We start from the raw sequence: 21,450 nt of genomic DNA, 5'->3' as shown, positions 1-21,450 counted from the left end.
AGTTGTTTATTCAAGTACAAAAACCTGATGCCTTTTCAGGGCACCGTTTACAGACACCATTTCGAATTTTAAATGAACTCATTTTACGCGGTCAGCATTCTACTTAACGTTATAATTTCCCCCACTCCCAAAATTACAGTCACAAATGTCTGCCTGCCTGCCTACCCGTCCACCCGACCAGAGCTGTTGGGGATGATGTCATGATTATTAACAGTGGAAAGGGAGGGATCCCAAGCATCCCAACGGCTGCACCTCCTCCCTAACCAAGAGATTGGGCGCCACTATCGCTGCCTTTCTTCCTATCAGTGGGAGGATCTGTGTTTGCCAGCCGACCGTCGTTCCTTAGCAATATAGCCTACCCACTGCAGTGAAACTGACAAGGAGAGCAAGTAAGACGGAAGAGTCAGAAAGAGTAAAAGCGAAGGAAATCAAAAAGCAGGTAGGGAAATGTCTTTGGCTTCTATCGATTTCAATGTTTTTTTACAGACGCGGGGACAGAGGAATGGGTGCTGTTAAAGTAGCGTACTTTTCCTTGGTGTGGGAAAAAGTAGGTGGTGGCTCGTGACCAGAAGTAGTTATTGCAAATCCGCAACTTGGCATGAGGGGTTACTTGTTCAGATTTCTTAGCAGTCCATAAGTCATTTCAACCTACTCACTTTATCACATTAGCCTAGCCTACTGTGTTTCTTTCTTATTGCCTTTATAGCCTATTTGAATAGGAAGATAGGCAGGCCTATAATTTAAATCGCAACAGTATCGGTTGTACACTCCACTGGTGGCAACAAGTCTTCAAGTGTTACTTTAGGCTGCTAAGCGGCTCTGCTGCGGTAATACAGGGCGTTGTACCCCTACTAAAGGTATCAAATATTGAATTTGAGAAGCGATTTCAACTTTGAAGTCGGCGACACAGGTCAAGGTTTTTATCGTAAGTCTATTTGCGATTGTATGTGTGAGTATTTTCTCTTTACCGAGGGAAGAGGAGACCCTGTAGGGCGTTGTTTGACTACGATTCCCGTCGGAGCAGAAAACACCCATGTATTCGGGAAAACATGTTTGTCGTGTTCCATTGAAACTTAATAGGCTACACAAGGCTTGTAAGATCACACAGACGCTTAATATTCAATTTAAATCTATATTAAGGCAGTTGTCGTATGTTAGAGTCCCCGATATCTCGCTCATATGGTGTTAATCGGGATACTTGTTGAAACCAAGTCGGGAATGCGTAGATATTGACTATTTATAATCCAACTGGCAGACTGTCACGGTTTTTCGGATGTTTCCAAAATACATGTAGCGTGGACCATCTGTGTAGTCATTAGAGGCCATAAGTATTAGCCAACCTCGTTAACCCTCGCTCTACTGATTGTGTTGTCCAAATGGTGCACCACATATCTCCTTTAATTAGGCTACCAATCAGTTATTTGTCGAGAGCCTAAATGACTAATTGTGATGCATCACTCAGATTAGACTACCTCCTATATGATAGGACACGCTTGGGTTAATAGATTGCAGTACCTGCTACCATCCAAACAAGAACTTGGAGTTTTTTCTTGTGCTTGCAAACTTTGAAAATAGGTCATGCCATTTCAAAAGATTTGGAGTTAAAATATATTTCTCCCTTCTCAAAGAGACAAGCCTGAGGGTAAATTAAAAATGTAATTCGTTATTTAATTGTTTTAATGACCAATTAGTCTTGCAAATGGATTTCATCCAGTCTAAGCAAGTGCCTGTTTAAGCCCCTTGATAAGATTTAAATCCAAGCTCATTCCTCTAACTAATAGCCTACCAGTCTGGCAGTGCCAGTGACATGTGCCATAATACCAATGTGTGACAAAAACATGTCACTGTTGATTGGGGCACTGGTCTTTCGTGGGGGACAAAAGACAGCGTGCCATCCCTGTTGTCACAGAGCTTTGGCCCAATCTGCTCCTATTTCCCCACAGCTAGACAAATGAGTCATTGCAATGATTTTGACGGAGGGGGCTCTGCGCGCTTTAGCTGGAAGGTAATGTGATAACCCAAGATTTTTATCATCAGAGATGCCTCGTCCAAGGCCTCATTTCTCATCTCAAATCAATCCGAAGAAAGAACCAGCCATGCCCCCACACCTACCTTCCTCAATACCTTAATACCAACCCCAAAGCCCTGCCCTGTCCCCCTCTTTGCTCTCTCCATGCCCCTACTTGCCCTTTCATTACAGCAATCTCTCATGAATTTCTCCAGGCAGAGGTAGGTTTGAATATGGAGTGAAAAATGGAAAAGGGGGGGGGGTCTATTCCATGGCACACATTTTTTTCATGACCTTATAATTGGGAGAGATAGTTATCTTATGCAGTCAAGTGAAGGTGCCAGGCATGGCTTACAATGTGGTGGTGAAAAGGGGATATCTTCACACTGAAATTTGTGCACATTAGGATCGTGCAGTACATGAAAGAGTAAGAATGTGACTATTGGTTTAAATGGTACATCATTCAAACATGTGTTGAAAGGTCATGACATCTCAGGGGGAAGTTGTTCCCTTCTTGTTCCTGTAATTTATATGACAGTTGGCCACCTGTTCAATGCACATGGTCTCTGCCCTCTGGATTAATATGTTAGCCCAACCCTACTCTCTGTGGATCACTGAGTAAAGTACTGACCACATATAACATGACATTTGTGTCGTGCTCCTGGATACATACAACCATTCTGACAATACAGTCTGATTGCTCTGAATGAATTATGCTTGGCAGTGTGATTTCCTCGAAGACATTTGTGGCTGGTTTTCTTTGGTGTTCATCTGGACCAATATCCCTGTCAGAGTTTAAGCTTAGCTCTGGACCAAATGCTTTCGGTGCTCATGATTGAAAGTCAGCTCAGGCCTAGTCTCTGGGAAGATGTCCCTGAATGTAACGGCGGTGAAGGTTATCGCCTTCTCTAAAGTGCTGCTTGGAGCCGTAAGTCATACTTGTCCAATCCACTACCTCAGTTCATCAATACCCATTCGGCTCCATTGGGAGACTCAAGCTGCTCAGACTGTGCTCGCTTTTTGATTTAGGCCAGTAAAAGTGCTGCCGAAACCATTTATTTCGGGACGTTTTTTTGCTCATCTACTGCAGAACAATTAGATATTTATTACTTGGTGTGTGATGAGGTGCTATTACGTGGAGATTAACAGCTCTCTGGAACTTAATAGCTTTGCACAGCACAGCTGCCTCAGGGGCCTACCAAGGTAACTGTGAACAAGGCCTGACTGAAAATGGAATATGACAAGTGTTCAGAACCAGTGAAATGTTGAAGGTTATTTGTGTTGCGGCCTGTGTTTGTCAGCTAAAGCACTTGGTGCTGAGAGTCGTTCACAGTGGGAGAGCTCCTCATCGGAGCTGTTTGTAGATCTCTCTGATGGCTTAAACATATTAGATCCTGGGGCATTTGAATCTAGAATTTATTCATCTCAAAGTTCTTAAAATGAATATGTGTTGACTAACATTTTTTTTTTTGTCTTCTGGATTATAAATGGGCCTTTACAGTTACTTGTTTTTTGGGGATTTAGCATTCTGCCATTCTAGCCATACTCTAACCACAGTGTGTGCTATGAAAATATTACCCACAGAATATGAGAAAGTTGAAGACTTTCACGTTGTCCCATATGAAACATTAAATATTAATTAACCTGTGGGGATTGATGGTGAGTGACTCTTGTTTTTCATTCCATGAGTCATTCCAGGTCACGGAGTGTTGACCTGGTTGTCAATGTGTTGTCAGTAGCCCTAGATGGTATACACATGTAATCACGTACTTCAGCAAAGTAAGAGGGTCTGAATACAGAGCATATAGTGTCTGCTTCGCTCCACTCTATTTGTAAAGTATTTTCAGTTTGTTCTCCCAGTAGCCTACTCCATCTCTTCCCTCTAAATACCATACATAATAGCAGGACTCCAGCTGTCTCATTTGTTTTCATTAGAATGTAAACTATGTGGTTTGATCACTTTTCCTGCTTCCTCACGCTCTGTTTGACAAATGATTAGATCTGAATCGGTCTTCATTTTGGCTAATCCCTGTGGCACAGTTTGCGAGGGAGCCAAGGACAGGTTTGTTAAGACACCCAAACAGTGAGTCATGCCTTGCGCCTTACCAGTGAGCCTGATCTCCAGTTTGAACTAATGGACAAGTTTTTTCAAATATGCACCTCGGCCAAAATTGGGTCCTTTTTTTCCGCTTCACACCTTTGTATTAAAGTCTATCTTTGTCTGTGCACTGCTAACATGGTGGGCTGGTGTTGCAGGCTGGGGAGTTAGAAATCAACAGAAGTCATCTTTGTTTTTGCAGACAGTGTGCTAATGAAACTAGACACTTTGTTTACACTAGGAGAAGCTCATTCCACTCTTGGCCTGAATTGTACAAACTCCCCTCTGCTGCCTGGCAATTTGCTTTGTTATCTTCAGGTCAGTTTTGATTCCCAAGTGCATGGGCCCCTCTGTGGACTTTCCATAAACACTTGACATGATTTGTCAATAAAGTAAAAACAAGTCCCTCAACATAATAACATCTACCAGTTCTTGCCCCAGCTGGGCTGTGCATTTGTCCCATTAAGGAGATGAGGGGAAAGTGTCTACTGTGCTACTTTAAAGTCTCCTCTTTTGCACCTGAAAAGCTCCCTCTCCTCTGCACATGGTTAGCCCTTCGAGGATGCGAGTAGGGTTTTATTCACCCTGGTGCTGACTGTGGGAGGCCTGCCCCACCCTGCGAGTCCACTGACGGGGCAGGCTGCCCTGGTTGCATAACCTGGGGACTCGCTGCAGCAGCAGGCAGGAAACTTTGGAACAGGGAGCGAGTTGCTGATTAACAGAGGAACGAGGCAACACTGGATCCATGAGGGCTCTCCTGTTCACATTCGTTCGCTCTCTGACGTGCCTTTCTTGTTGTTATTAATTTCAGTTGTAGTAGTGTAATATTGTCAGGGGCGTACATATTTAAATTAATGCTCGTCATTCCTGAAGAGTGGACCTGTTGCTGTTGTTCATCGTGGCTTGTTGTCACTTCCTTTGTTGGGAAACAAGAGCTACAACAGGAAAATATTTGCCCACACAAAGACGGTAGCTCAAAAGAACCTGAACAACGTGACTGAGCTGAGGCGGAGAAAGAAGCAAAGCACAGCTGAGGTATGAATCTGTCATTAACTCCGATGACTGCTCTTCAGTCATGACCTCTGGTGTTATAGAGAGACTGTCATCAGTGAGATGATAAAAAGTGATTTTTTTTTGAGAGGCAGAGAAAGGAGAGGCATGTCTGGCAAATGTACTGCCATGGCAGAGGGGGAGAGCTAAGGACGCTGAGTCACCCAGAGTTAGCAGTGTTTTTCCACCCAAAACAAACTCCTCCGAGCTCAACAACTCCCAGTGTTCATAAACGGCTCACTGTAACTCATGTCATAACACTGTAAAAATGTGCAGTCACTGGTTAACTATTTGTTTTACTGGTAGACGATACAATCTTGCTCTTCTCTCATGGCTTTGAAAACATTTCCATTCACTGTTTCAGTCTTTTGAAGCAGATGTTGACAAAAGCAACAAAGTTATTTCCTTGAAAAGAGGCGAAAAACATCCGTTACATCGGAGCCAGATATATTTCAGTTGACTATAGAAACCAAATAAACCAGTTCACCATCTTAGCTTAGGTAAAAGTTTGCTTTGGACCTGACCAGAACATGGCCCTCATTGTTTTCTTTTCTATGTCAGTTTATGGGAGTACAGATAAACATTTGTAAGGCTTATCACCTTCGTCCACCTGTTCCTTTTTTATGGGGGGTGGTTGTCGGCAGGATTCACTATCAGTACCAGTGGGATTTGTCAAAGGCCAAAGGTTCAAAGGTCATCCATTTAACAGTGGATGCAAACGATTTGTGCTTAGCTGCTTGCATAAAGGGATCATGTTGGAGGTGCTGTAGGAACACTCACTTTGCAACACTTTCCAGGCTTACCAAGCACTCCTACACACACACACACACACACACACACTCTCTCTCTCTCACTCACTCACTCACTCACTCACACACACACACCCACCCACCCACCCCAGGCTCCCCACAGTGTTCAGGGCTTCTCAGCTCAATGTAAACACTCTCATGGTGAAACATTCCTCCACGGGGCGTGCAAGTACGAAGAGCTGAGGCCACGCAGCCGATCCTGGCTGCTCAGAAGCCTCAATCCCTCTTCTTAACCTCCGCTGTGCGAGAGGGAGAGAAAGCCTCCCCTTCTTGGATTGCTACGGTCTCTGCCAAAAGTTAGTGTAGAGATATGTACTGTATTGAGACATCTGAGTAACTTTGCTCCTAACATACTGTGTGTGAAATGTGTGTAAAAATAGGTGTGTTTTGTAAATTCTATCTTTTCCACCACCTACTGTGAGTGTAGTATTGCCTTTCCTCTACTCTACTCACTTCACTTCAGATAGCAAATCAACCTGTATGGCCATCATCACGCAGTGGGCCCATGCTCACAGAGGCAATTTTTTTTTTCATGGCCGCATTCGTTCAGGCAAGCATTGTTCAAATGGATATCTTTGCCTCTATTTTAGCCACAACTGTCATTGCATTGGACTGAGGGTGCCCGATAATGACAAATTCTTTTGGAGACGCAGAAGGAGGTTTTTAGGTCATCACCCTGTAGAGTGAGAGTAGCGCAGGCAACAGTGACTTTTCATCCTTTCTCAGTTGGCAGGCCATCTGACATGTCAGTCTTTTGTTAACAGTGCAGCCCCCGGTTCTTGCAAAAAGTTGTTGATATTTGAGTGCAGCAGCCAATCAAATTGCCCCCTCTCTTTCCCATGCTCCTAAACATCATGTTGATTGGCTGTGATTGCTTATGCCTTTGTCTGAGTCACTATGTTTGTTTCCACTAAGTTACACCTTGTGGCATCTATAGAAACCGTGAATGTTCTGGGATGTTCTGTCAGCTTATGTATATGTGATAAGGCTTGGTTTATGTCAAAATGGTCATGGGGGATACAAATGGACTTGGTATACAGATGAAGAGCTCAAAGTATGTTAATCACGTTAATCATTATTAACATCTTTAGCTGTCACAAATAATGTGTTCTATTTTTGCTAGTAGTGGCTAACTGCCATGTTAAGTGTCTCATACAGTATATCCAGCCTTGTCTGCCCAACAAGAAGAACTAGTTTTATCTAAAGCATGTCATTCATGTGACATCCCCGAACAAAGTGAAACGCTTGGAGTGTCCTAGACGTTGACAAGAAAACCCATTACAGCAAGAAAACAAGCAAGCAAAATGACTTAAGGAAATGACGCAAGATTCCATCAACAGCTATCTCCTATTTGTTCATCATTGTGTTTGTGTGAGTGTGAATCATACATTCCTGTCAGCTGTGCCTCAGAACAAACATTTCCCTTTTCCCCCAGCCAGGCGGGACTCTGGTGGCGTTTCCGGCTGACTGTACGTAATCGGCTGCTGGCAGATGATGGCACCCAGCACTTGGTGCCCTTGCAGTAGAGTCGGTAGAGAGAGGCTCGCTGAATTGCAAGGCCCATTGGAGTTAGTGGGGAGTGTCTTGTGTGTTGTTAGTGCATTGTTGGAAAGGAGAAAGTATGGGTCCAGAATCCGGGGAATCCAGTGTAATGGTATACTTTGTGCTTACAAATAGTGGTATGAAATATGTTATGAGCAGAGTACAAATTTCAGAAGGGTACCTAATGTGGGGATGGGTGGGGGTGATTCCACAGAATCATAGACACAGGATGATGGTTTATTGCCAGGAAGTGCTCAAATCGGTTGTCTTTTTCCTCTTAGTCCCCATGGAGACGTTCAGCTTTCCGTTTCATTTACCTCTCATGGGCATGTCACTACAACGCTTGCAAATGGACCACACATGGGCCGTTCTTTTAATATTGACAAGACTATGATCCATCCCTGCCTTCTCTGTGATGGGGATTTACAGATGAGGTGAGCTGGGGATTTTGGTGAGCGAAACTGGAGGGAAAGCACTGTTTTCCACAATGAGCGAAACTGCCCCTGATTCTTTCTCAGCGGTTCAGATCCTCCACTATCAGTCCATCGTGTTTGGCAAACCAGCAAGTGATTCCCCTCGCTAGTTTCCTCTGACTCACGTAAACCTGCTGCCATTCCCCTTGCCCTCCACTGCACACAAGACAACGCCCAGATACTACCTCTGCCTGAGCTGTACCAAAAATAAACGACAACAAAATGCCTGAGTCACACACACAGGCATACAGGTCAAACCAACCCTCTTAATCTTCAAATCCTCTTCTTTCATTTCCGCCTCGGTGAGAGGCAGGCTTTCTGACAGGGATGTTTACGCGACACTAACAACGGTGACGGCGCATCCCATGGCTGTGGGCAGAAGTGCTGAGAGGAAGGTGTCGACGACAGCACCCTAGCAGCTTGGCAGGCATGAAAATAATTTGGCTTATTTCTTTATTTCTTCCGCAGGCTTTGTAGCTCACCACAAGCAGCACAGGGGTGATAAGTGGCTGTTTTGGTGACGGGCCAGACTGCAGCAGGGAATGTCTGACTGATTAGAGAGAGGGATAGAGAGAAAGAGGGCGGAAGAGGGAGAAGGAGAGGGGGGGGGGGTGAGCGGATGGCGAGATGGGGGGGGGGGGGGGGGGGTAGGGGGCAAAATGCACAGATGTGCCCAACCAGTGCCACCCATTCATCATGCCCCCTCCAACCCATCGCCGATATCTCTTCCTGTCCACACACCCGCTGCAGAGGCCCAGAGAGTCACTGAACACACGTCGCCCTCCGATCACCGAGAGCCGGAATGGCCCTTTGGCTTAGGGCTGCCTGCCTGTTGGTTGAAATTGCCATGGCATTATGTGCCCCCAGAACGACTCTCGAGGGGTCGGAAGCGCTTAGTGGGGAGATTAGCGCTAGCGACTGATGATTTTTTACCTAATGGCATGCAGTGTTTTTTTTTAGGGTGGTGGCAATATTTCACTCTGACATCGTTTCCGTGCGGGTTTATTTGAAGGGGGTGGGGGGGCTAGATGGAGGATTTCAGCTATGTTGCATATCAGTTTGAGAGACATCACTCAACCAAGACCAAGGGCACTTGTCGAGAGGGGGACCCACTTCCCCCAACCCGTGCAGACACACTTTTTCTCATTGCTTCAAAGAGGGTACTTTCTCATCAAATGATTTCAGTCGTTGAAGCTCATTACCATTTTCATAGGCTTTGCAAGTATAATTATGCCATGTTCCTCGCTGATAAAAGGCACAAACATTCAGGGGGAAAATAGGGAGCCTTGGGTCTCCTATAATCCTCCCACTTTTCTCTCAATAACCCACAGGTCTGCACAGCATCTTCTCTCAGAGTGGCCGTTACTTCTGCTCTGCTTTACGCTACGCTAACCCGGCTCTGTGCAACACTGTGCTCATTTGAAAGTAAATTTATCAACGCACCTCACATGTACTGTTTCAAGCCATTCCAAATCACACAATACTAGGAAACACTTAAATATGCATGTGGACTGTCATGTGGTTTGTATCAATGTTTGGATATATTTTGGGGAAGGATTTCCTGCCAATTCAGATGGTGGTTTCTCAGTTAAGTCTTAACATATTTCTCTGTGTCAGAGCTCTGGAGGTCTGTCACTACCTGTATTTTCTTGTGTATGGATTGCATTTATGGTATAGTCTTCATTGGTCTTTATGTTCTGCAGTGGAGTAGCAAAACAATACTCTGCTTCCTTCCCTGGCATGTTGCTTGAGCATATGCAGACTAGAATGTACGACGTTGTTGCTATTTCTGTTGAAGGTGACTAAGACGTGCTCAGGAGAGAAACAAAGGAACAACATTTCCTTGCGCACTTCCGAAGACAGCTGGGTCAGTCCTTAAAGTGCTCACTGTCGCCGCTTGGCTCCATGATTTATTGCCCCCTGTCCAGTTTGTACTGTTGTAGACTCTGAACTGGGTCACCCACTAAATGAAAACTGTAATGAACATCACTGGCCAATCATTTTCCTATCCCAAAGAAATTGTGACTGGAATATCCCGATCCTTGTGTAATTAGGAGGCTTTTTGAGCAGCAGGCCGACCTTGAGCCAGAGGCAGCAGGATGAAAGCGAACTTCCCTCTGAGGGTCTTTACTCCAGACCCAGCGCTTGCGCTCCTATTAACTCATGTCTTTCAACATGGCATCCGCTGGAAGTGTGGAGCAGCCAATGAAGGTCCCTCTAAAATTCCCCCTACCCCAGTGGTCAGACAACAGGCAGAGTTTCATCTCTGAAAACTGGGAAATGTTGTAGCCTATTTAGTAGCTACAAAACACGCTATCCTGTAACGTTGAGTGTCCTGCAAAAGTTATTTTGGGTAGTCAAAAGTAATCATATAGTAGGACAATTCTTATAAACCAGCCTGGGCAATTAATTTTTTTTGGATGGAGGGGGGGTGTCCTATTGGGGGTGGCTAACTACTTCTCCAGCTGTTAGGGCTTCCGGCCATTTTTTTGCCCTGTTTTCCTGTATGATGCAGTGAGGAGAGGAAAGTACAGGGTGTGGTCGGTGAGTAGCCCGATCTCCCCTCCCTCCCAGCCTGCCTCAGCTTGTCTCAGCCCCCAGCCCTGGCTCCCTCATCCTCCCCCTTTTCTGAGTGGACACATCAACTGGCCGCTGCATTCCAGTTGTACACAACCACAAAAAAATCTTTTCCAGTTTTATTCTGTGTGTGTGTGTGTGTGACTTGTATGTTTTTGTTGTGTGTGTGTGTGTGTGTGTGTGTGTGTGTGTGTGTGTGTGTGTGTGTGTGTTTGAGAGAGGAAGAGAATGTATTCTTGCCATTGCACAGTAGATAACTGTCTTTCAAACTATTGAAAATCCATTCAGCCTCTCTTGGCATCTTTCGATTTGGAGCACATATTGAACCACTACCTCTGTATGGCCATTCTAAGTAAGTATCTATTGATATGAGCCCCAATCTCTCTGTCTGTCTCTCTCTTTCTCTCTCACTATCTGTAACTCACTCACTCACTCACTCACTCTTTCTGTCTTCCTCTCTCATTCAGGTATGGCCGCCATCCGGAAGAAGTTGGTGATTGTGGGAGATGGAGCGTGCGGGAAGACCTGTCTCCTCATCGTCTTTAGTAAAGACCAGTTCCCAGAGGTGTATGTGCCCACTGTCTTTGAGAACTACATCGCTGACATTGAAGTGGACGGCAAGCAGGTTAGTGCTCCCTGATCACTCACTCACTCACACAGTGACACATTATCCCCATCAGCTGCAATCATCAGGAGATCCTGTTAGTGAGTCCACTTTTGGCGTGGGGCTCAAAGACAGCGACCACGACCACAAGGTTTATCATGAAAATTAATCAGGTTGCACCGGCCATTCCTAGTTAGGGAAAAGTAGTGTTGAGCTATTAACCTGGATCTTTTTTATAAATGTGTACATGTGTATTGTATGTAGTATGTACATGCACATATGACATTGACCGTTTGCCCTACCCATTCCATAAATAATCTCTCTCGAAGCTTTCAGGAGCTCTGCATGTTGCCGTTTTAGTGAACCTTTGTCCTCTGATCTAATATGATTTATAATCTGATCTAAGAGCTTGCATAACTTTATTAAGTGAACTCCCCAACCCTCGTTCCTCACACAGTGACAAATTTGCCCAATCAGCTGCAGCCATCAGGAGATTCCTGTTAGTAAGTCCTCTTTTTGGCACGGAGCTGAAAGACAATGACCACGACAGTAGGGTTAATCATGAGACTGGACCCGAGCTGTGCTGTAAGGATATTCTCTTTCAGATGGGGGTGGGCGATATTTCAGATCCCCAGTGGCTCCCTCTTCTGTAAAAATCCCCCCCACTGACCACCTAGTGTATCAAGGCATCTGGTGAAAAACAGGAAATGGCTGTACTCTTTGGTTTCCTGTGCAGAGTGGAAACGTGGGATGTCTGGCCGTCCCCAGTTTTTTCCCCTTTCAGACCCCGAGCCCCCACCGCCCCCCACTTGCCTTGATAAATGGGTCGGCTCATTTCCTCTTTGACAGCAGGAGGGGGGGGCGGAGAAAACGCATTGTTTCTCATGCACAGGAAATGTAGAGCTAAGGATCCGATCCCCGTCGCTATGCTTACGCTGGCGTCACCCACCCCCCATCCCAATGGACCGCACTCCTCCACAACCGCCTCGTTTTGAGCTATATTGGATACAGATCAGCAAACTTGGCAATCTTGTCCACCCGACATCCAGGATTTAAACTATGCCATCCCCTAGCGGAGATCACATTCTCATATTCATATTCAACTTCTTGCACCTTCTGTGAGGCTGAGCCAGGGCTAAATATAAACTTCTTTTATTGTTCTTTTTCCCATTTCTTTTTTCTCCTCCAGAAGACACACACACACACACACACACACACACACACACACACACACACACAGCCTGGTTCTGGGCTCATTACTCAAGCAGGGGCCCGTGGTGGCTGCCTACACTTTGTTAGACCCTGTGGACGGCTATTTTGGGAACACTGAGTAATACCTGCTTCCCGTGGCCCTGCATCTATCTCGCCCCGCCGTGTCATGGCGGCCGTGACGCTTGAGCTGTTTTCCCTGGAAAGCATTTATCAGAGTGACTCAAATCAGACTCCTCCAAAGGTGCCCCTTTGCAGAGAGCACGGTGTTTGGCGGCGAGGAAGGCCGAAGGTATCTGGTGTTATTTGTCCCAGCCGTTCCCCTAATCTAATTGAATGTGATTGGATGACGCCAGGCCCCTGTCCAAGGCTCCCAAACTAATGTGGCAGAATGAGGCCTGGAAGTCCCAGTGGAGAGTTGGGTCTGGCTGGAGCCCACAGCCGTCCGGCCTGCTGTTTCTGCCCAGTTATAAAGGAGGGTTTGGCCACGCAAACAAGTCATTTAACTTAATTTAATGTGTTTATACCACTCAACACTACGTTGAGTAGTCCTTGAGTACTCCTCCAAGACCACATGTGCATCAATCGTACTCTAGTTAGTAGAGTAGGTTAGATTGGCAACTGCATACAATGCAAAGCACAAACATTCTTAAAACTCTTGATGAGCATTGCATATCTCAGGAACTTGCTCGCATGTGTCCCTGTGAGGCTTAGCTGGGAACTGGCGTCATTGGAGGGGGAGGGGGGGGGGGAATCTGTTTGTGTTAGTTTCTAGATGATGAATCCCAAGGAAGGGCTCACATGGTACCAATTCTCCATTTAAAGCCATGGACGTTCCTAGTCGGAATTTTTGGATCCTTTTTTGTACTTCCTCCTTTTGGTCTGGTGTTTATTTTGTAGTCCTTGGGGGGGGGGGGGGACACTCAAAGAGGAAATCATTAGACGAATGCTCTGGTTTGAACCCCCAACCCCCTTCCACACACACACACTCTACATTCACACACATGGTAAAGCACATGTGTTTGCTACTTTCTCTTCTCGATGGTGGTTACTGCTAGTAGTTTAATATTAACCAGAGAGGCAGATTACCTGCTCATGAAGCAGACAAATACAGGGCCTCACTCATGATGTACTGATGCAGCAGTGGGCCAGCATGTTACTAGATGACTACATGATCATGTCACTAGGTGTGTGTGTGAGACTAAATTATAAGTGTCAGAATTATTCTGGGGTAAAAAAGTAAAGTAAGCATGTATTTATATAGCACATTTTCTAGTACAAAAAGTCACTCAAAGCATTTAACACAAAAACGTAGACAAAGACAACATAAAGAAGCAAGTGAAGGCGAACGTGTTCTTGGAACAAATCCGATAGGGCAGTCTTGAGCAGTCTGGGTGGTGGGGTACATTCTGGGACTTGCAGATCAGCAGCTCTGTGGACCTCTGAATGGTTCTGAATTCCTGCCGGCCTCTATCCAGAGTGACGTTGGGGGGGTTTAGGGGTTTATGTTTCTATCCCACTACATTGTAGGCTGTCGTGTGATGTGGATGTTGTGTAGGCCTATTTATGCACCGCGTCTGATGTGTGTGTGTGTGTCTGACCCAGGTGGAGCTGGCGCTGTGGGATACGGCAGGCCAAGAGGACTACGACAGGCTGAGGCCCCTCTCCTACCCAGACACAGACGTCATCCTCATGTGCTTCTCCATCGACAGCCCCGACAGTTTAGGTGAGCAGATGAGATGCTGTACAGGTCGGTGCAGTGCATGGGCTGGACTGGGCATGCACTGGACCTTGCATTGTCTGTAGGCTGCGATCTCCCTTTGTATGTGTCTTTTTTTGTGAAGGGTTTGACATGTTATGTTATGAACGTGTGCGTGTGTGTGTGAGAAAGGATGTGTGAAAAAGTGTTTTTATAACATGAGAGCTGTTCATAATAGAAAACTCTTTGAAATGACTGTGCCACAAAGCGGTGTTAGCTAAGTCACACAGTTTTCTTTGGGCCGAAGATCCCTTAGGGATCTTAGGACTCAATGATTTAGTGATTAATCAGGACTATCTGGACAAATGATTAAGTCTCAATCACTCATCACTCAATGATTAAGTGACATCACTCAATGATATGGACCTGACAAAACAGTCAGTTTTGAGTTCTCTTTTCGACAAGCCTCTGACTTTATCTCTCAAATTTCAGGGAAGGCTGAGCTTGACTATGTTATAGGACACCATCACGCCAAAACCCAGAATTAGATCTGTCTCTTTTTATTTGTCCTTATTTCTCTGCTTTCCCACACATGTGTCCTAATCCCAAAAACGTAAGTTTTGCTACTCCGCAGCACTGGTACAATACTACATTCTGTCAGTGCGTTTCTAAGCCCTGTTGAGTAACTGAAGGGCCCCGTGGGATTGAACCGTGTTCTGGAGGCCTAATCCATCACTCTGAGCAACTTCTTTATGGTCATTGCGTAATCCACGTTTTGACAACACATATATTATGCAGCTTTAAATCAGCTGAATATGCATTGCACAGTGCATGTGGCACGTAACCAGAATGCTGTGCAAAGACTATAATAATGGCCTACGAAGGCCATGCATCATGTTTATACATTTTTACAGTAGTTTGAGAATGTGTTTGTGGATTATGTCTGTCTCTGATTTGTTATTAGTTTTGATTTAAATGTTGCTTGCTCTTGTCGTTGCAGAGAATATTCCAGAAAAGTGGACCCCTGAGGTGAAACATTTCTGCCCCAACGTTCCCATCATCCTCGTGGGGAACAAGAAAGACCTGAGGAACGATGAGCACACACGACGGGAGCTGGCTAAGATGAAGCAGGTACTACACACAAACACACACACACACACACACCATCCCCTCCCAGGCACTCCATAGGTTTCAGGGCTTCTTTGTCTTCCATTTGTCATCTCACTTGTCAGCATCCTACTGTCTTTAATTAAGAAAAAGCTGATCTCCCAGTGCTGTCTGCCTCGCCTCCCCACTGGCTGTCTGTACAGCCTGTCTAATGTATGGCCCTTAGCGTATGCTAACTCTTAATATCCACAGCCCTCTGACCAAGCACATAGTCATGACAAACTCTTGTTACACACTCTCACTATTTCATTTCAGTCAGGACCACTTTGTCCAGATAGTTCATTAGTATTTGCAATGCATAATGTTTCATTTGGCGGTATGGCTCTGTTCTGGGAGCAGCAAGATAAACCTCCCATAGGGTACAGAACAGACCAGACATCAATGTCAGCACTTGACATTGATAAGTATGTCTAGTATGAGGAGGAGATGGGGTGGAGGTGGGTTGCAAAAAGGCTTGTAGAGCAAGCGGCAAGAGTAGGCAGGCTACGGCAGCTTAAAAAGGGCACCCTGAATGATGTCCACCAATATAAGAGCGAGTGATCAGCTGATCAATCAGCTGGGGAGTCAGCTAAGCAGTTAGCCAAGTTGCTGGGCGTGACTTCATGGCCTGCCTGAACTAATGCTATGCTCCATATGTCATCACCCAAATTCACTTCACTCACCCACACAGCCCCACTGGTCTGCCTGATTGCTGGGCCTGACTCATGTGGTTGGTCAGCCATTCCTACGCACACACAAAGACACACAAACACACTCACACACTGGCTGCAGAACATCAGCATAGCCACGTGAAGGGGACTCAGCAGGCTTATACAGCGCATGCATAGCAATCAGTTCTGCACCGGAGGGAGGCAGGGAGAAAGTGATAGAGTTGTGGATGGAGAGAAAGAAAAGATGGTAAAGAATGGAGGAAGGAAGAGAAGGAGCAGGCGGAGACGGAAAAGAAAACATGTAAGGGAGGAAGAGGGCAAACCTTAGTCTACCTTAGTTGAATATTCCATTATATTTAATCATAGGCTAATGCAATTTAATACCATTGTTAGCTGTGTTTATATTGCCATCATGCCATGTAAAATGTAGCTCAAATTAAATAATACGAATAAAAAGACTTTAGCATTCCCAAAAGTATTAGCAGGGAGTCCCAAAAGTATATTTTATTTATAATGTGTGAACTCTGTATCTTTGCATACACAGCTCAAGTTGTGAACAAGCAATATCCTACAAATAATTTAAAGTTCTCAAGTTTTATGAAGTGAAACATCTGAAATGACCACCATTCTAACTTTCACTCACTTTGATGAGAACTTTGTGAATTTGGATGAACATTTAAACGAGTGAATAAAAAATAGAAATAATTATTATCCCAGGAAGTCCCAGAAATATGACTTGAATAGAAGTTAGTTAGTTAGTTATTATTAACAATTGATTGATAAACTTTTAGAATACTTTGAGCACTGATGTAGTCAGCATAGGCCTCTTACATTGTTTGCAGGTAGGCCTACATTTCATTCCGTTTTCGATGGTAAACGCGAAACAGCGCCAAAACAACCACCAGTGGACAAAAAGAGACACGTGTACTGTTAAGACTCGCCATAGAGAATGAATGGGGGAAATTACGTTATATAGTTTGACGATGTCGTACTCCCGTGCGGGCCAGATGCTATATACCACAGACATGTTTTGGGGGGCCACCCAAAATGAGGTGGCGGGCCGTAGTTTGGGGACCACTGAGTTAGAGTGTGTGGAAGTGGAGGAGGGAATGAGATTATGCAACCTGAATGAGCCGTGGAATTAATTGAGAGGAGTCCATGTAAGTGGTCAAATGCAGGTGCTCACACCCTGTGTGTGTGTGTGTGGCCATAGACATCTCATTTAGGAAGCCGTGTTTACATTGGCTGTCCTGTGTCTAACTCCTGAGGGTCTTTCCTGAGATGAACGTGCATAATCACAACTCTCAAATCGCGTTAATTATCCCCGTCTCACGATCGCGCGGTACAGCGGCCTCCGGCATGTGGGCGATGTGCGGACCCGGCAGGATTAGGTGTGTTATTAACGGGAGGCTTCGCGCAGAATGCTGACCCACGTCCAGTCTCCTCGGTCATTAGAGAGACTGAGAACAAAACAGCAGGAAGTCTTCAACAATGCGTGTCAGAGGACAGATGCTGTAACTCAGGATGAAAAGATAAAAGAGCGGAGCAGAGTACCTAGTGCTCGGAAATGTTTTTTAGTGATTGGTAGTGTGTGGATTACACAGCTGGTCTGACTTCTGATTTTCAGGGAAGATTTCACCAACAGAAAATGGGGAAAAGTGTTTCAGATAAAAAATGGGGGAAAGTGTTTCAGATAAAAATATTTTATTTATAGAAAAAAAGCTATATGATAATCATGTAGAGTAATATGACTCTTTAAATGAAAAATGTTTTTTATACGTAAATGTCAACATGTGTGACAATGTGTGTCCTTTCCTCCCTCTCCTAGGAACCAGTGAAGCCCGAGGAGGGTCGTGACATGGCCAACCGCATCAGCGCCTTCGGCTACCTGGAGTGCTCGGCCAAGACCAAGGACGGCGTGCGGGACGTGTTCGAGATGGCCACCAGGGCGGCGCTACAGGTGCGCAAGCGCAAGAGGAGGGGTGGATGCCTCCTGTTGTGAGGAGGGAGAGGAGGGGGAATGCAACCCCACACCCTCTGCTCACCTCCCCAGCCCCTCAATATATACCCTCCTCTCCACCACATCCATGCACCACCAACTGACCAAGAAGAAATTTTAAGAAGAAAACAAGAAAAAGAAGAAACGTAGGAGTGGTCTTTACCAAACTGCATCTTTGTACTGTATCTCACATTTCACGCCAACAAGAGAAGGACCATGAGCGCAAGTGCAAGAAAAAAAAAAGTTAAAAGTAAACATGCATTTGTAAAATAAAAAAGCAAGGCTAGATTGGCCTGTAACACAGATTAGGTATTGAATTTTCCTCTTTTTTGCCTTGATTTATTTCTCTCTGTCAGCACAATGGGTATTTGTGTTTTTATGTTTGTTACTTGGTGTGCAGTAAGGAAAAGATAGCTGGTGTGTCTATGTCTGTACTCTGATCTTTCCTCCTTGTCCTTGTGAAATATGGACTTTCCTTCCCACACAGGCCAAAGGACCTCTCCCACCTATCACGCGCTCAGCTGATCTAAAAACAGCTCAACGTTATGGAGTTCAGTTGTCGTCATACTATTTCAGTCTCAGAGTTGATTATTAGAATCAGTGCCTTTTGTGTGCACATGCTGAAGCATCTTTTTTTACTCAAGGATATCAGCCTTTTTTCACATACTTTTGTTCACTGGTAGTTTAGCTGGGCTTTTTCCTTTTTCTTCTCCACACAATAGTGCACTCGGTTGGTGCCACGGACATGGGCTCCGTCGGCCTGCCGGAAAAGTCAAATTGGATCCGATCTTAGCCAGGCGACGGCAGACTTAAAAAAAAAAAAGCAACAAAAAAATATGTTCAGCTGTTGAGCACAGCCCCCCCCCCCCCTCTCTCTGAATATTTAGGCCCCCGCTCAAAGTGAAGGCCAGGTTGAGGTCTAATGTTCCCAGAGTGGAGAAACCGAGAGCGTTTGTCAGTTAGATGCAGAAACTGTGCGGATGACTGAACTTCTCCTGATTAGCCGTGCCCCAGTCCGGCGCCGCCCGTCTCCTTGCCACCCCTCCGGTAACCCCTGTGCTGCTGAAGCGCAGGCAGGGCCTTGAGAGCTGCTCTTGTTCTCAGCCCCTGGCTTGGCTTAGTCACATGAAACTACTATGCAGAGAGGCCAAACGTCAGCAATCGCTACTAAACAGAGTTCAAGTGGCCTCGGAGAGTTTAACTCCTGTGTCACCGTAACCTCACAGGTTTAAAGAATGTCCATGTTTGGGTTCCAGAGCTGGACGGGTGAGGTCAGGACTGATAGAGCCTGTCCCTTTGGCATGGGAGCCTTCCTCAAGCCCCTATCCCTAACACATGGGCATTCAGGGCTTGACGGCAGGTCAGCGAGAGTCAGCTGGTGGTTGCTCAGTGCCTTCCCGATGTGATTGACAGGCGACCTGTGTGCCTTCTGTTCCACAGTAGAGACGAGAGACTCTAGATTCCTAGATACTAAATTAGTACTCTGTTTCAGATTGGTGGTCAGCATGTTTTTCAATTGGAAGGGCATCGCTATGAAAGTGCATGCTTTATATGAAGTGGCTTTGTATTGGTTGAGAATTTACTGAATTCAAAGACATTTCCAGAAGCTGATAAAAGTGTACGATCTTTGTTCTGCTTTGGATGAAATTCCACAAAGATGATGATGGGATGCAGTTAGATTCAGTAAATCGGGGTCAAGATTGGTAGAGCAATCAGAGAACAGACCTTTCCCTAGTGTATACTCTGCCAGTTCTGTCTAGTCACTGTTTCCACAGTTCATGTTTACTCAAAGATTTACTAACAACAAAAGAATATTGCCCCAAGACTGTACTTCCCATAATGCATTGCACGCAGTCAGCAGCATGTAATTGACCTCCCCAGGTATTTAGGTTGACCTTAGCTGTTGGTTGTGCTGTGCCGTGCCATTTGTTGATGAATGTGCGTCCACTGCAGCAGCAGGCGTCATCGTAATGAATGGGGCCTCCGTGTCTGATGAATTAGCCTCCAGCAGCATTGCGCTCTGTAATTTACCATAACAGTGGTGGACTCTGGACCGGACTTGGATCTGATCCGTCCCCAGATCCGACAGCTTCCAGAGTCAGCTAATGACCATGTCTCTTACTCATGTACTCAAGTCTCCATGATATTTCCTCAAAAGGCCAAAGGAATGTGTGAGAGAGAAGTGGAAGATCCCTGTGTGTGATTGAGAACACGGAGCAGATAACAGAAGTCATCTCTCTCTGTGTCTATCTAGTACATGTTTCATTCAGCCTCGAGTCCCTGAGGGGTTTCACCTCATCGGTGTTTGGGAGTGCCGGAATTCTCTTGAGTGCACGAGTCTCCCAGAGTAAAGCTGATGACACTCACCAGGAACACTTCTCCTTTTGTTTTATGTGCTCCCTATCAGTCAGCAGTGAGGAGTGTCCCCAGGTCCCTGGAGCCAGGTTGAGAGTGTATTAGATTACAGTGTTGTTAAAGAAGAGGTGTGTTTGTATGAGAGGCAGAGCTTGTCACATGATCCCTTCTCACCAGTGGCATGCAATCTTTCCAAGAGAGTGGTGGTGATTACCGGTAAGGCGTGGGAGTGAGACTTGTTCTGGTTGGCTGGGTTAGACTGTCATTTGACCCCCCCATTCAACTACCTTTGGGTAATATGTGGATGCCCTTGGAGGGTTAGCTGAGGTCTGTAAGTACTGTACCACTGGAAGCTCTTAATTTGGCAGACTTCTGCAGCTAAACAACTCCCCAACTTCTTTAATATACTCAAGACTGTCCATGTGGGTTGTGTGTAGTATCAGAACAACATAATGCCAGTAATTCAATTAACTTTTTTGTTGTTTTGTTTAGTTTAGTCTTGTCTGTGGTTAACTAGTTTGAACACCATTTATTTTAGGGCAAGGCATGATGTGCAATGTTCCACAGCTTGTTTCACACTCACACACAGACTTCAGTAAGGACCATATACCACTTCCCCCACATTTACAACTTGCCAAGGAATTCTGGGTAGTCAGAAAGGTAATGTGAGGGGTAAGCACACACAGGTGAACAGCACAATGCCACAACATGTAACCACACAGCATAAGCCCTCACATCAGCAGAAAAGCCCCCACTACTTATCAGCTTAAAGCAGTGGTAACATCCCAACAGCATGGCCATTGGTTATTTTATTCTTCTCTATGCTGGGGTTTGATGGCCCCCCTCATCAGAAATGCACTAGCTATAACCAGACCTGTAAAACGTCAATGTCCGCATGAGCTCAACATGGCCCTTCAAAGCCTCCATCTCTACGAGGGGAACAATTCCTGCTAAGTGTTTTGTGTTATCTTCTTTTTTCTGGAAGTATTAAGACATAACAATGAGCTTTCGTATAAATCTGGATTATTATAAGGCTTTGTAAACAGAACTAGTGTTGTAGTGAATGTTTTGATTTAAGTGAAACCAACCAATGTTAATAAACTATTTTTGAGAGAAGAAGATTCAGCATTACCTTGTGTGTATGTTTTGTCATTCAAACTACATCAGCAAAAACTAAACAAATATGGTGATACTTCAGCAGATTGACCCT

At 45.3% G+C, this 21,450-nt stretch overlaps 1 protein-coding gene across 2 annotated transcripts; it reads left to right on the top strand.

Moving 5' to 3' along the window:
- Window positions 1-286: 286 nt before the first annotated feature.
- Window positions 287-21,371, top strand: LOC143104669 (rho-related GTP-binding protein RhoA-D-like). Of its 2 annotated transcripts, none has more exons than XM_076268836.1 (5): window positions 287-439; window positions 11,025-11,182; window positions 13,976-14,096; window positions 15,070-15,200; window positions 17,715-21,371. In XM_076268836.1, exons 2-5 carry the CDS (start codon window positions 11,027-11,029, stop codon window positions 17,886-17,888), a joined length of 582 nt encoding a protein of 193 aa, XP_076124951.1. In that variant the 5' UTR covers window positions 287-439; window positions 11,025-11,026; the 3' UTR covers window positions 17,889-21,371. The 2 variants fall into 2 exon arrangements, with proteins under 2 accessions (XP_076124951.1, XP_076124952.1); XM_076268837.1 differs by lacking the exon at window positions 287-439 and adding an exon at window positions 4,779-5,141.
- Window positions 21,372-21,450: the final 79 nt, after the last annotated feature.

The sequence above is a fragment of the Alosa pseudoharengus genome, unplaced genomic scaffold, assembly GCF_046254945.1.
Source record: "Alosa pseudoharengus isolate Yale_2024_CS ecotype anadromous, Long Island Sound unplaced genomic scaffold, YU_APseudo_1.1 YU_APseudo_1.1_scf_5, whole genome shotgun sequence".
Lineage (NCBI taxonomy): Eukaryota > Metazoa > Chordata > Actinopteri > Clupeiformes > Clupeidae > Alosa > Alosa pseudoharengus.
The sequence above is the reverse complement of the archived record's forward strand: the minus strand, read 5'-3'. Positions and strand labels throughout refer to the sequence as shown.